At 35.5% G+C, this 14,703-nt stretch overlaps 1 protein-coding gene across 4 annotated transcripts in view; it reads left to right on the top strand.

The window, feature by feature from the left end:
* CNTN5 (contactin 5) overlaps positions 1 to 14,703 on the top strand; it is a 678,174-nt gene that overhangs the window by 511,961 nt on the left and 151,510 nt on the right. For all 4 annotated transcript variants that reach the window (XM_056329576.1, XM_056329574.1, XM_056329577.1 and 1 more), the window contains one exon: positions 6,258 to 6,360. In XM_056329576.1, coding sequence (XP_056185551.1) covers positions 6,258 to 6,360 — 103 coding nt within the window. The remainder of the gene's footprint in view (positions 1 to 6,257; positions 6,361 to 14,703) is intronic.

The raw sequence follows: 14,703 nt of genomic DNA on the forward strand, positions 1-14,703 counted from the left end.
CTGTGCCTAATCTTTCTCCTGAGCACAGGAAATCTTTAGCTTTCATTTTCTCCATAGCACTCTGACATATTTAGCCAGGAATCTTATATTCTTTTCTAGCTACTGTCTTAAAAGCTTATCAGCCACTTATTCAAGTATTCCATTCAAAATTACTTTTTGAAGTAAGCTGAAGAGCTGTTACTTAAACAGTTTGAAATAAACCCAAATAATTTTAACTGAAGGGTTTAAGAAGTCATCATGGAAGCTTTTCTTCTGGGATATTCAAGAAGGTGGTTAATATCTGGAAGACTGATAGAACAGAAAGCATTAACCTCTACACAGCTGGAGCAGACGTGTCAAGATTTCTCAGCAGTCTGATTTTGGATTTGGATTCATTATCCATGAAGACAAAAAATTTTCTTCTGTGGACACAGTCATAGACTCACAATTTTTCTACACTCTTCATTTGAGGTTGTAACACATGGAGTGTTGGGCTAAATGAAGAGGTGGAGCAGTCCCTTTCAAAGTGATAATGACTAATACCCAATCTGTAGCTCTTTTGCTTGTTCTTAGCTGAAAAACCAACCATAAGAAACAGATCCTTCTATTTTATTCTATTCTCTGTGTCCATTAAATGGTCCATAGGGGAGAATGTAAACAGTTTTAGCTGTAGTAATATCTGTAAATGTTTGAAATGTTGTCACATCTACTCCTGTGGTATCTGAGCACCTCACAATCAGTGTTTATCACATTATTGTGATTTACTGTTATCTCTATTTTGTGGTGGAAAATTAAAAATGCAGGCAACAGTATAGTTAAGGGTTCATAGGACACTTTGCATAGCAAAGATTTGAACTCAAGTCACAGATTTGCAGCCAAGTCAGAGGAACAACTTGTTAAATGAAACCACTTATTAAAATTAAACCTGATTTTATGAAGATTTTTCCTTCCCTGAGTTGGAGAATATGTAATTATTGTTCTGTGATAGATACTTGCACTGTTGCCAAAAAACAGTAGCTGAAGGAGGAGACAGGGAAATAATCTCTTCTATAAATATTGAGCTCCATTTCTGCCCATGTGACTAACAAGCCATTAATTTTAACAAAGTCAAGCTGTGCTTAGTCCTGGGATATGTTCATCCATTTGAATCAGTGCCTTTTCTGGTAATCAGAAATATAACAGAAGGATTATTGGTGTTTCATCTCAGTTTGACTTCACCCACCCAGGGAAGACCCTGGCTGGACAGGAATGTGGCAGGATCTCCTCATACATGCTGAAAGGGCAGAGGCCCAGGGATCAGGAAACATAAGGTGGGATGAATTTTCAGAATAAAGCCCAGGGGTAAGATTTTCTTAAACAAAAAGGAAAGTTTGGCTTTTAATACTTTTTTAACTCTCTGACAAAATTTCAAGATCTGGTAAATTAGATTTATTTTGGAGCAGTCTGTTTCATACCAATCACAAATTCAGCACTTTCATACCCAGATCTGAGCTCAGCAGAAAGGCACAGCTTGTGAAGTAAGGAGTGTAGAAAATTAACTAATTAGCCTAAGGAAAACTGAATCATGGGAGTCATCTCTAGGAAGTTAAAAGATTGTTCAAAAGGAGGTATTTTCATGGGAAGGCAGAACATGGGAGCACTGAGAACAGCTCTCTGCTCCTCTAGACTGCTCAGGCCACGTGAGCTAAGTGATTTGTTAGCCACTTGAAAATCGTATATTATGTTTTTATTCTGTGCTGATCAATTTTATTTATTGTTATATTTCATGTTTGATAACTGGAAATAAAAAATGACAGAGAGAATTTTTTATTGCCTCAACCAAACCTCTGAGAGTCATGTATATAAGTCTGAGAGAGATTGATTCTAATGCACATAACTCAAGGCCTCGATATTTCTTAGAAGTTCAGGTTCCTTTTAGCACCTGATACAAATGAACAAAAAAACTTGATGAAAATGCAGGTGGTGGTTAATTTACCATTCCTTACTCATAGTGACCAAAACAGAAACTAGGGGAGATAAAGAGCCAGGAGGCACAACAGCCATAGCAAAGCAATTACAATGTAACGTTGGAAGGTAAAGCCTCGATAATTCCCTTGATGTCTATACAACTGTAATGGCCTACTTGGTCTCAAAGATCATAAATAATAAAGATGAAAAATATCCCATTGCAATAATAGGCTTTTGTTTCCTAATTTTCATAAGGACATCAAACAATTGCTCGGTAATTTTTCTACATTTTTTTGCCAGTTGCTGCAGGCATGTCACTTGCTAGCGTAACAATAACCCAGATGAACAGAACATGCTATAGGAAATGAATAGATCAGCATTTCATAAGGAACATGAAATGATGGCATGATTTGCAAAAAGCATTCAATACTTGTACAGGATATACCTACTAAAGGGAGTTAATGTAATTTAAAAACATAAGATCTGGAAAATAATATTGTCCTTCAGATGTGTTCATAGGTACTGTGTTATTTTAAAAGCGAGAATAATATAATCTTATTTTAAGTTGTGTTTTTTTCAGGGATAAAAAGGCAAATCTTTAATAATATATGCCAATTCAACACAATGATTTTCAGGGACAAAGTCTTACACAAAAGCAAAAAAAAACCCCTTTTTAAAATTCATTGAATCACAACACCTGTCAGCAAGTATGCAGAGTCAAGAGATGCCAGAAATTTAAAAGGTATACCTCAGGAGTACAAGGCTGCATCATAAGATCTAAATGAACTATTTTCTGTAATGTTTACTACATGGGAACTTAGGCAGATTCCCCTATCAAGACTGAAGTTCTCATAATTGAAGTTTCAATAGACGAAATATGAAGACATACTGGCATTACAAATCCTTACAAATCCCCAAGGCCAAACTCATACATGTGAGGAAGTGGGATGTACTCTTCTCCTTCACAGGGCTTCAGGCCTAGAAGCAGCATAGGTAGAAAAGGTAGGGATTTTTTTTTTAAAAAAGGGACTCCTGGGAACATCTGAGGAACTACAGACCAGTAAATCTGACTTCTGTGTCAAGTCTTTTGATAGAAAATACATGGAAAAGTACAATTAGTAGGATTATATTTATTGCATTACTATATAGTGATCTGACCATATGGTCATATACCAGGAACACAGCATTTAAAGAGGTAAGCCATGCTTCAATCTGTATACAACTTTCCTGTAAAGTCTGAGAGAATACAAATAGGAATGGTCAAGTTAGTACTGTGTACTTTCATTTCAAATAGCTCTTGACAGGGTCACTCATCAAAAGCTGTCAAAGAAATGAAATCCTTAGAGAGGCTGCAGGACAGCTCTATTTTGAATTAGCAACAGATGAAAAAAATCCAACTGTTGTAGGAGTATCTGATCAGTATGGAGAACTGGGAGATTGTCGTGAAGCCACAGAATTAATTTTCTGGGACTTCACCACTCAACACATAAATAATCTGGAAAGGAAATGAATACAGAAGTAGAAAGGTTTGTTGATAAGTTATTAAGGATAATTAAAATTAAAACTAACTGTGATGATCTGTGAAAGGATATCATGACAATAGAGTAGACAGGTGATATAAAATGTCACAAATTTATATGATACCTAAACCTAAAGATATAATATCTTGATTAGGTATTAGCAGTAAAGAAATTAGGGTGCCATTGTGGATGAACATTGGCTCAAGTGCAAAAAAAGGCAAATAGAACTGAATTGTGAGGAAAGCTATAAGGAAAGAACAAAATCAAATAAATACCCAAGCAAAAAAAGAACAAACACAAACCTGTGACAGAAAGGTCTACAGCTTCATTATTGCTGTGCAGTTCTCGTCTTCCCATCTCAAAATGCTAGAATGGAATTTGAAACGGTGCAAGGTGGGCACAAGGAATGATTGCAAGTTTATAAAAGATTCAGTGTAAGGAAGGACTAATACTCTGAGATTTTCCAGTCTGTAAAAGAGACAACTAAAAGGGGATATGACAGATATAAAATCATGAACAGATCAATGGAGATGAAGCAAAATGATATTCATAATCACACACAAAAGAAGCCAGAAAACAGTAAAAGTCACAAGGACTGTAATTAAATTATGGAATTTATTGATACAGTACAAGCCAGTGAGAATATATTTTTTATGACAGGCTAGACTACAAATTATTTCAGTTTAGTGTAGGGAAAATTTTAATTGAATACAATTTGCTTGATGCCTTGACTTTATTTTAATACCTTGGACAAAAAGGTTAATTTTCTTTTTTCCATTAAAAAAAAAAAAAAACTAGCCAACAACCTTTTAAGCTTTAATGACAGAATTGGCTCAGAATTTGCCTTTTCATACAAGGGGAAGTATTTCTCCACCAGTTCATAAAGCGATGTCAAAACATTGATTTAGTCAAGTTTTTGAGGAAAATTGGCTTACTGTTTCTAATACATGAAATTCCTGCATAGAATCATAGAACCATAGAATCATTTAGGTTGGAAAAGACCTTTAAGATCATCAAGTCAAACTCTTGTCCCAGCACTGCCAAGTCCATCACAAAACCATGTCCCTAAGCACCACATTTACGTGTTTTTTAAACACTTCCAGGGATGGTGATTCCACCACCTCCCTGTGCAGCCTGTTCCAATGCTTCACCACCCTTTCGGTGAAGAACTTTTTCCTAATATCCAAACTAAACCTCCCCTGGTACAACTTGAGTCCACTTCTTCTTCCCTTGTCACTTGTTATCTGGGAGAAGAGACCAGCCTCCTGCCTACAGCCTCCTTTCAGGCTGCTCTCAGGAGAGACCAAGAAGGTCCTCCCTGAGCCTTTGCATGACTGTGTTTTGTAAAAAAGTACTCTGCTGCTCTTTATAAAGCCACATTATTTATGGAATTACACTGAATTAAAAGCATTTTATGTGTTCTACTTCTGTTATTTTATTCACATACCCAACACATTTAGATTTTCTTGCTAAACTTAAGCCCCCAAAGACATGTTTAAATGCATATATGTTTAGACTTCTTCCCAGATGCAAGCTGCAGGAACCTGTGAGACAACAGGATGAAGACAGCACAGCCCAAGTGGACATTCCTCAGTCACATAAAGAACATTTGAAGGGCTAGAACTATATGTTTTACCATTTCAGCCTTATATATTACTTTTGCTCTGATAGGCTGTGGGTTGTTTTTCTGCGTGTCTCTGCCAGCTGGTCTTCTCTCAGCTGCAAATCTCATATTCCCTTACTTCCATGTTCTTCCTTATGTTCCTTTATTTTTCTTGCATAAGATCTCTCTTCTGTCCTTTCTTTTCTTCTCTTGCTCCTATTTGCTTGCTTTAGAATACTTTGGAGACTCCTGACAGATTTTTATAGATTTAGAGTAGACTAGTTTTACTGGTGCTGTGCCCACAAGTCAGACTTTATTCAGTTTTCCTTATCTAAAAATCTGAACAATTCTTATTCTTTTAAAATAGCTTTTAGTTCCTGAGTATTCCTTATCCCAGTAACCCACCTTCTGTCTGACAGAACACAGCTGTTAGTTGTATTCTTCTCCCGCCACGTTCATTATGACATTTCCTTCAACTCACATCAAATACAGACCTCTCACCTTGCCTTGTAAAACCTCACTTCCCTGCTTATTTCTTATTTCCTAAACTCTTGTGATTCTCCAAAGTGATTGGTCACTCCACAGCAAATTCCAGGTAACTCTCTTGATTTCAATGTTTATATTTTTCACATTCCTGAGTACTTTTCCAGTAGCATCTTACAGTGCTAAGCATGTTGTCCTGATACAATTAATCGTGTCCCAAATTAAAAGGGTCACTGAAAATCCAATAACTGAACTGTGTATGAGTCTGCATATCTGTGTTTGTATATGCGTACACAAATGCTCTTACATCATTTGAGTTTTCCTTGCTGAGCTTAGAAGGTCTTCAGTCAAACACACCATGATATGTTGATTTAGTTGTTATAATTGTCACTACACTGGTAAAAATTGCTTTGGTTTCTGAAAATCCCCACACTTATAAAATTGATTGCCTGTTTTAATCTTTCAAAATGTAAATATTAACCTATGTTTGAGAAAATTAATCCTTTTTCTTAAGCTCACTGTTGAGCTGCTGGTAACCCTGAAGAGTGTTTTAGAACATATACTGGACCTGACAGAGCATGTCACATCAAACGAGGCTATCTCCATCAATTACTAGCTTTACTGCTGGGCAGGTTCAAAAAGCAAGCCATAGGGTTTTACTGTGCTAATCTCAACAAATGGAAAAATGATGTTCATTCATATTTTAAACATTCCTTTTTTTCCAGGTGTGATGGGGGAATATGAACCAAAAATTGAAGTTCATTTTCCCTACACAGTTACAGCTGCAAGGGGAACTACTGTTAAGATGGAGTGTTTCGCACTTGGCAAGTAAGTACAGATTCTTTCATAATTAGACATCATTGTTTATTAAGGTGTGACATGCCTAATTTGTGGCTTCATTATTTTGCTGGATTTCATTTTCACAGTCCTTACTGCACACTCAAAGTAACCAATTGACTAAGTAGCCAATTCTAAATTCCCTGCCCAGCCATTTCTGTGGACAGTAATTCATTCAATTAAAAGACTCTTTGTCAAAATGAAAAGTAACATTCTTGTAAACAACAAAAGGAAAGGATTTTTATTGAAAATTTTACCACACTCACCCGTTTATTCACTGTGATGCTATAAATAAGTAAATTAGAGTTTATTCTGCAAAAATATCGTAGTGAGAGAATAAATGAGTTTAGCAGTGTTTTTTTTTCTCCAAATGCATAGTTTATATGTGAAGCTAAGAGCACAATGTTTTAAACATGTCCTAACACACCCTGTGGCAGTGACAATTCTCTAGTTTCTAGCTGACCTAATAACACTACTAGAGAACAGGTGTTTAGTATTCATGTCAAGGGTTTTTTTATATGTTTATTGATAAATGAGTTTACAGAGAAGGTTTTAGAAACACCTCTCTGCTATTTCATACAGATTAAATAAGAAGTGAAATTACTTCTGTACACTATTCCGATTATAGAATATAGGATGAAACTGATAACATTTCAGTTTTGTTGTCACAGTTACTGTTATTAACGTTGCCAAGTATAAGGTGGCAAAGGTAGTATACAGTCAGAACTAAGAAGCAATTCTAGTGATTCAATCAAATTATTTTTTCTTCTTTACATGTATGTAGGTAAAAACAGGTGTTCCATCAGTGGTGTTTTGCTAGAGGTATATAAACAAATATAAAGGGTAGGGTTTCTTCCAAAATACCCCATCAGATTTGAGGGGTGGGGGTGGGATGTTGAAAGAAATCTCACTGTATTGAATTATTTTCAGTTCCTTCTTACAGTGTTCCTTTTGGAATCCACACCCCACACGCACCCCCAAAGTCATGCTGCTCAATATTGTATCTCCTGCTTGGGTTTCTGGTTCATAGCTTATCAAGGCACACCAAGTTTATTACAGCCTGGCTTTGATTAAGAAATAGTGGAAGGATTATCTTTGTAATTCCTGTGGAGAAACTTCACAAATCAATTAGTCTAAGGACTACTGTATCTTTCATATCAATTCTTATTACTTACTTACCTAAGTAGGAACAAAACATGAAAGGAAAGCAGTTTTAAGACAATAGTCTGTTTTCCTGAAGATCACCACTTGCTTTCTTGGCAGCTCTGGTTTTCCAGAGCAACCTTTCAAAGTCTGTCTCTGCTACCTGAGAGGACTCTTTAAATGGTTTTATAGCAATTTTGGCCTTCATGTGTCACTGGTCACCGGATTTTTTTGTTCAGATTTTTCTCATAACAGTTCCTCTTTACTGAAGGGCTAAGATATTTCTTAAACTTGTTTCCCTTCTTGCCTGCTTTTCCTGTTTGACCAACAGCCAGACTTTTTCAGTGAGCAGGTCAACAGAAGGTATTCATAAAAAAATAGAGATAAATTCTCACAAACTGTTTTAATTGTGTCTATTTAGGCACAGTGAAGTGGAAGGAGAGACAGGACATAGACAAACCAGTCCAAACAAAAATTGGGAGACAACAGCCCACATACAGGGAGCCATTAGACAGTGACAGTGGCTTTTGCAAATTCATTCCCAACACAAATGTATGCAGTAGTTTAGAAAGCACACATGAGAGAACTTCTGTAGGGTAAAACACAAGTCTTATATTTTATATAGTATAGGTGAGGAAAGATGTACATGAGAAAAGACAGAAAAGCAATATATTGAGAGATTTCCTGAAATGCTGAAATATTTGAGGAAAAGGGCTGTTCTGTAGTGGTTGGTGGCTCTAGGCTTTTTCTGTCAGCGCAAATTTTCTGCCTGGTCAATAGTTGGCAATGAGGCCCTTTTTAGACTCTTGGCCATGGCTGAAGCAGTAACCAACATGTTAGTTCTTGTTTTCTTCATTTTGCTGGAATTGAATTGCAGTTTCTGACAGATTACAAGTCATCTGTCACTTTCCAGTCAAGAAGGGTGTGCCACAGACCTCCTTCACAACCATCACTGAAGGCAAGAAACACAGCTACTGATATCTTCCATCATCAGCACCCTGAGATTTAGTAAACTGAAAAAAAGTCAATCACTATTCAAACAGCCACATAAGGAAGATGAAGGTTGACAAGAAAGTGACAAGAAAGGCTTCAATTAGCTTATTTCCATGTTCATATTTGGTATTAATCTTTAATAAACAAACAAAAAACCCCCACCTGAATGATCAAGGAATTTAAGGTTATCTAATAAGCTGACCCCATTTGCTGCTACTGTGATGGGCAGCTATTTTTACCATGCACGTTCCTTATCTTCTTTTCACAGCCATTAATGCACAATTAAATCAGCTAAGTTGAAATTGTTTTCAACCCTGTATGGTAATAATCATGTGAATGACATTTCAGGCCTCGTTTGAAACATGGAGGCTGAGGTGGGAAGGAGAAATGCATTAGATTTCCTATTAATTTTCATAATTTTCATTTTTTGCTCCTACCTCTTATTCCCAATAGCTTGTAAGGATCTTTTCTTGGCACACTGCCGTGGGTCCCCATTACCAAACTGAAACAGCAACTGATTTGTTCTTTCCTTATTTAGTATTTTCAGATTTAATGTTTTGAATTCTTATTGTAAATAACACAGAAGCTATTACAGTCTCAAAACCATTGTGCTGCTGCTTTTCTCATGTTTTAATTTAGCTGTCTGAAACACTGGCTCTTCTCTCTCCACAGTAATTGTGAGAATGACAGACGTTCCAGGGAGATTACCTGAAGCAGGCATTTGGCAAATATTCCAGAAAAAAGCCTACTCTTTAGTTAGAGATTAATGATTTATTAATAGTGTTTATTTAGAACTGCCAGTCACTATGGCTGTAGGAATTAAATAAATTTGAGCTGCTCAGCTTTTGTCTCCAAACTAAAATCAAATGTCTTAATTGCTTGACAGATAAAAATTCTCTAAGAGACATATTATTGTGACACAGGAAATATGTAGCTGGTCCAGTTACAAGTGAAAATATTATGTTATTGATGCTACTTAAAAATAGACTTTGTTGTTGCTAAAGAATTCAAAGTAATACAGGAGTGAAATACCTCAAAATTATGTTATTTGTATTAGACAATGTTGTTTGTAGTCAGCATTAGTCATTAGCTAAGAAATCACTGCATGTATCTATGATTTACTGCTGAGGTATAACAGAACATGACAGACAGAGGAGTCAAATAAAATTTACTGTATTATGTATCAGAATGTGCATTTTGCAATTAATGATGTTTTGTGATCTGTTCTAGATATTTATGCTGGCCCACTTTTGTTAAGAAGTTGATTTTATAGCCATATCCAGCCACATCCGCACAATAACTTGTGTTTCAATTACATCCATGTTTGATATATAACTGTATATATAGCATACAGATGTGTTTTCTGACACCCATTTAATTATGTCATTTTCATTAGAAATATTTGAGGTTTTGTTTGTTTCCTAACGAGACAGAGGACCAAGAATAATTAAATAAACCACTGGCAATAACAAAGCATTATAACTTTTCATAAGAACAGAACTATATCTTTTTATTTTACATATTGATAAATCCAGATTAAGATTTACATTAAGCATTGTTAATAAGATAATAATTTAAAAAACAGAAAAAACCTCCTTCAAAACTTACTGAATGGAAAAATTCAAAATGCCTATATAGACTATCTAACCAGCAGTATGTTAATATTTGCTTTTGAGTAACACAGTTTTCACTGCTTGTGTCTTCTGTTATTTAAAAAGACAAGCTTGCTTTTATTTTTTTTTTTTTTTAATAATAAATGAGCTTATTGGTAATGAGGTGGTTGGTTGTAGTCCAGATAATCCTGGTTTTCTAACAAGTCCATCATTTCAATGTCAGAACCTAAGTTTATTACGTAAATCATGAAGACAGATCATGACCTTGTTGTTTGGGTAAGTTCTGGTGAAGAAGCCATCATTTTCTCAGCTGACACTCATGCACAGATTGCAGCATTCCTGGCTTTCCCTGCTCCAGAAATGCAAATTCTCGGGCACTGCCTTCTGTGACAGCAGGTTGCCATTTTAATTTTCTCTCAAATATTACTGACTTTGCTTCCAAGAATATCTGGAGCCAACTGGTTAATTCTTTAATTTCTTTTTTTCATGTACTTTTTTAGAAAGAAGAATTCTGATGTTTTCATTTAACTCCACATTAAAATTATATGAAAGTAATAATGCTGATAGGTAAAAAGACTTTAAGTTCTTTCCCCACCACATGACATATTGATTAATGATGCACTTCTGGTGATGGCCATCCCAGCATTCTTTACCACTTCCTAACTTTGGAGCATTGTTATTTCATAAGGGATTTTAATACTAGTATTTTACCATGGCACTTAAAAGCAGGCATAGATGGAAATATATGAGTTTTTCAAAAGCCTTAAAATGAACAGATTTTCATAGTTCAAACAATGATACAGAACTGGTTTGTCCAGCTTGAAATGCTTAAATTGCAACCCTCCTTACTGAGCACAGACCCTTGCTCTCAGAGGAAAGCAAGAACAAGGAAGTGTCATAAATTTAACACACTTTTTTCCTTTTCTTTTTCTCTGTTTTTTTTTGTTGGTGTTCCCCTCCCACCCACCGCCACCACCCCCCACCACCCCCAGCATATAACTGTAGATTGACTTCTTGTTTCCCTTTCAAATAATTTTCCTACACCCAGTCTTTCACACAGACTTTTTAGTGTAAAAATTGTCTCTAAGGCACACCCCCTACCTGACACTCACACTACAGCCTTGCCCTCACTGCATTGTTGGTTGTGTATCACACTATACAACAGCTTCTATTTTATTCTCCATATAAACCTCATACTTCATTGGCCTTGTGGCTCCAGACAGGAGAGAAAAAAAAAAAAAAAAAAAAAAAAGAAAAGGTAAAGTTTATATTATGATAGTGCCAACAGCCAATTTCGAGTGAGTAATCATATTTTATTTCTCATTAGAACAAATAAGAGGATGTGGGCTATTGCTGTACTTGTAGGTTACCAAAGTTTTCAATCTTTGCTTTTAAAATAGGATCCCTGGGTCATGTAGACTGCCAAGAGGATTGTTTTGCTAAAAAATTAAATTTCATGCATCCTTTTTTTCACTATGGTTATTTTTTAACCACGTAGATCAACACATAGGGGTTTTAATCAAAAGAATCAATAGACAACAGTGCTGACAGACAATTTTTCTTACAACCTGCATGTGTGTTTTTCTGTATTGTTGAGAGATGTTTTTATGTTTGTGCTATTTCTGTACGATAGTAACAGCTACACGGTATATCAATATTCTTTCTAAATGCTAGCTGATTTCATTTTAGTAATGTCAAGATTATGTTTTATTATGAAATATTCTTTGTTAAAGATAAGAGTACAATAGAGATATTGACTTCCTTTTATTACTGAATTATGATGAGACTGTTATGACAGAAGCATTGTTCATGCTGTTATATTTAATGTTGCTTTAATAATTCTATTTTAAACTTTGTTTTGAAGAGATTTATAGCTCAGTCATAAACATTCATCCCATCTGTAGTATGGCTTGCAAGAACTCAGCTGATAGTCCATTTTTAAAACTTGCTTTCTAAATGAAATAAAAATAACATGAAGCTACAGATATATTTAAGTCACATACAATTGAATTAAATTTAGTGATTTGTAATCTAGGAAATGTTCTAAAATGAACATTTTGAATCAATGAACTCTAAATCAAATCTGATTAATAAATATCTTAAAGTTTTAAATCTCTGGAATATAGGATTTTATTTTATCTCCTTGACCTGATTTTCTTTTAACAGACTTTTCTAATTGTTGTTCAAGCTTTTATTTAAAATGTTATTATTTACGTTATGGCACTACCAATATTCTCATTGCAAACTATGTACATATAGAGAGAGCTTACTGAGGATTTTTAATTATGCAGAAATAAAAGCAAAAAGTGTTTGGGTAAGTGAATATAATATCTAAGCAAAGATCAGGGTGGCAATATAAAAAATCTTTATGATCCTGTGAAGGACATTTGACTGTAACTGTGGAGAACTGCATAAGCTATCTGAAGAAGTTATTTTTGCTGATGTTACTCACTAAGACAATGACACAGGGTAATGGCTATAAAGAAGGCTTCTAGATATTGCAAATCTTTTTGCAGGTGTAAAAAGGTAGACTTTGCAAGTTCACATGTAAAAGGATGTTTCTGTGAGGTCTAATCAGTGTTTAGCAAGCAATGTTATGCAGGAGAATAATTTCAGAAAAGATGGAAGGTTAAAAGTAGACAAGAATTGCATCTTTTGTCAAAGGTTTCTTTTCTTCCTCTGAATTTTAACTATATGTGATTTTTGCCAGGAACACAAAATTCAGAAACAATAATCCTATAATAAGTCACAGATCCAGGCTACACAGTTCTCTGAATAACACATGCAGTTACCTGTCTGGTTCCTCAATACAGATGAACAGAAGTTTCGAGCCACATTGTTTCTTCACTGCAAAGGATAAAACTTAACCATCTCTGCTCTTGGAATTTGTAAAATATGTTTTTTTCCAGTTAAAATTATGCCTGAGGTCTTCCATATCTTTCTCCCTGACTTTTGTTCTTTTGTGGGCTGATCTTGGAAAATCAAATATTGCCTATTTTGTAGTGGTCCAGAATGTTTCACAACTGGTATTTGTGTGCTGTAGACAGCAAGATTCTTCCTGGCTTCAGACCTGGCAGGAGGCATCTGCTGCTATAAACTGTCAAAAGAAGCAGACAAGACATTCTCATAATGTGACCCTTTCCCAATAATCCAATGTCAAAAAAAGGTCTCATGGGGGTTTCTATTTTGAGATCAAATTATTTTCTGACATAAATCTCCTTAATACAAATCCATGAATCTACCTCTCACTCCAGCCTTGGTATCATGCTAAAGAGTAGCAGACCTAATGTACTGATGACAAGTTTAAAACAAATTTAAAGTCGACCTCTATTAACTGCACTATGCTGCTTCCTGGGGGCACTGAGATGAGCGAGTGGTCAAGGTAGCAAGCAGCAGCTGAGCATTGTTGGTCATAAACGTGGGAATATAACGTGAGTATAAAATGATACTAATATCTGTGATATAAAACAGGCTTCACTGTTTTTAGGGCCAGGTATGACAGCTTTCTTGGCCATTTCCTTGGGATATGTCAGCAGTTCTTTACAGTGTGTTGGCAGTCAAGAGATAGACAGTCATAGCATATTTTATGAAAGGTTGGCATCCTGAATGCAATGCAGGATTTACAGAACAAAGAGAAAAGACTTTTTTTTTTTTTTTTTTTAATTCACTCCATCTTAAGGCAACTATCTACCTGAAGGCATTTTCCCTCTATACGTGATGTACTGTGATTGACATGTGCTTGAATTTAATGACTGGAACAAGCATAGCTTTCTCCCTGAGTATAAGCTGTCTTTTTCTTGGGCAACTGTATGAAAGTCCTTGGGGAGTAAGTGCCTCTTTGCTAAGGTTACACGTGGCTCATGGAACGGCCGTTCAGCCCCAGCAGCTGCTCCTTTCTAGGTAGTCTTTTGAAAATGATCAAGCCTCCTTGTACTTTTCCGTGAACACAGAACAGTTCTTGCCTCTTCCCACAATAACAGTGACACACAGAAACACCTTTGATATTACAGATAACCTGATTCTATACTAAGGACATTTAGAGCACATTAATATTTCACAGTATTAATATTTGACAGTAGCATGTACAATTTTATCCCCTACATGGGAATTGCTGGTCAAAACAAAATAAGAAAGAACATGATGAATCACTGCATTGATAAGTGAAGGCTGAGGTTTGAGGAATTCTAACCAATTTTAATATACAATTTGCAGGCAAAGAGGAAGCTAATTTTGACTTGCCTATTAGATGTTATTATGGTAGTCACAATTTAATGGCACGCCAAGATCCCAGGCTTGCATTAAATATAGCAAATAATTCTAGATGCAATACATCCACTTCCTCATTGGAACTACAGATTCAAATATTCAGTGTTTTTCCTACATATAGAAGAATTTCTATGAGAACAAGGAGTGTTAGCGTCTTAACATAGAGTATCAAGCAAATTCACAGTGTAGAAGTCCACAGATAGTAATTTGCCTTCACCACCAAATACAGTTCTTGCCACCATGTTCTATTTTTGATCTACAGGTCACAGAGACATAAAATGGCTGTTTTCTCTTTTTAAAACAGAGAACGATGGCATAG

The sequence above is a fragment of the Falco biarmicus genome, chromosome 2, assembly GCF_023638135.1.
Source record: "Falco biarmicus isolate bFalBia1 chromosome 2, bFalBia1.pri, whole genome shotgun sequence".
NCBI lineage: Eukaryota > Metazoa > Chordata > Aves > Falconiformes > Falconidae > Falco > Falco biarmicus.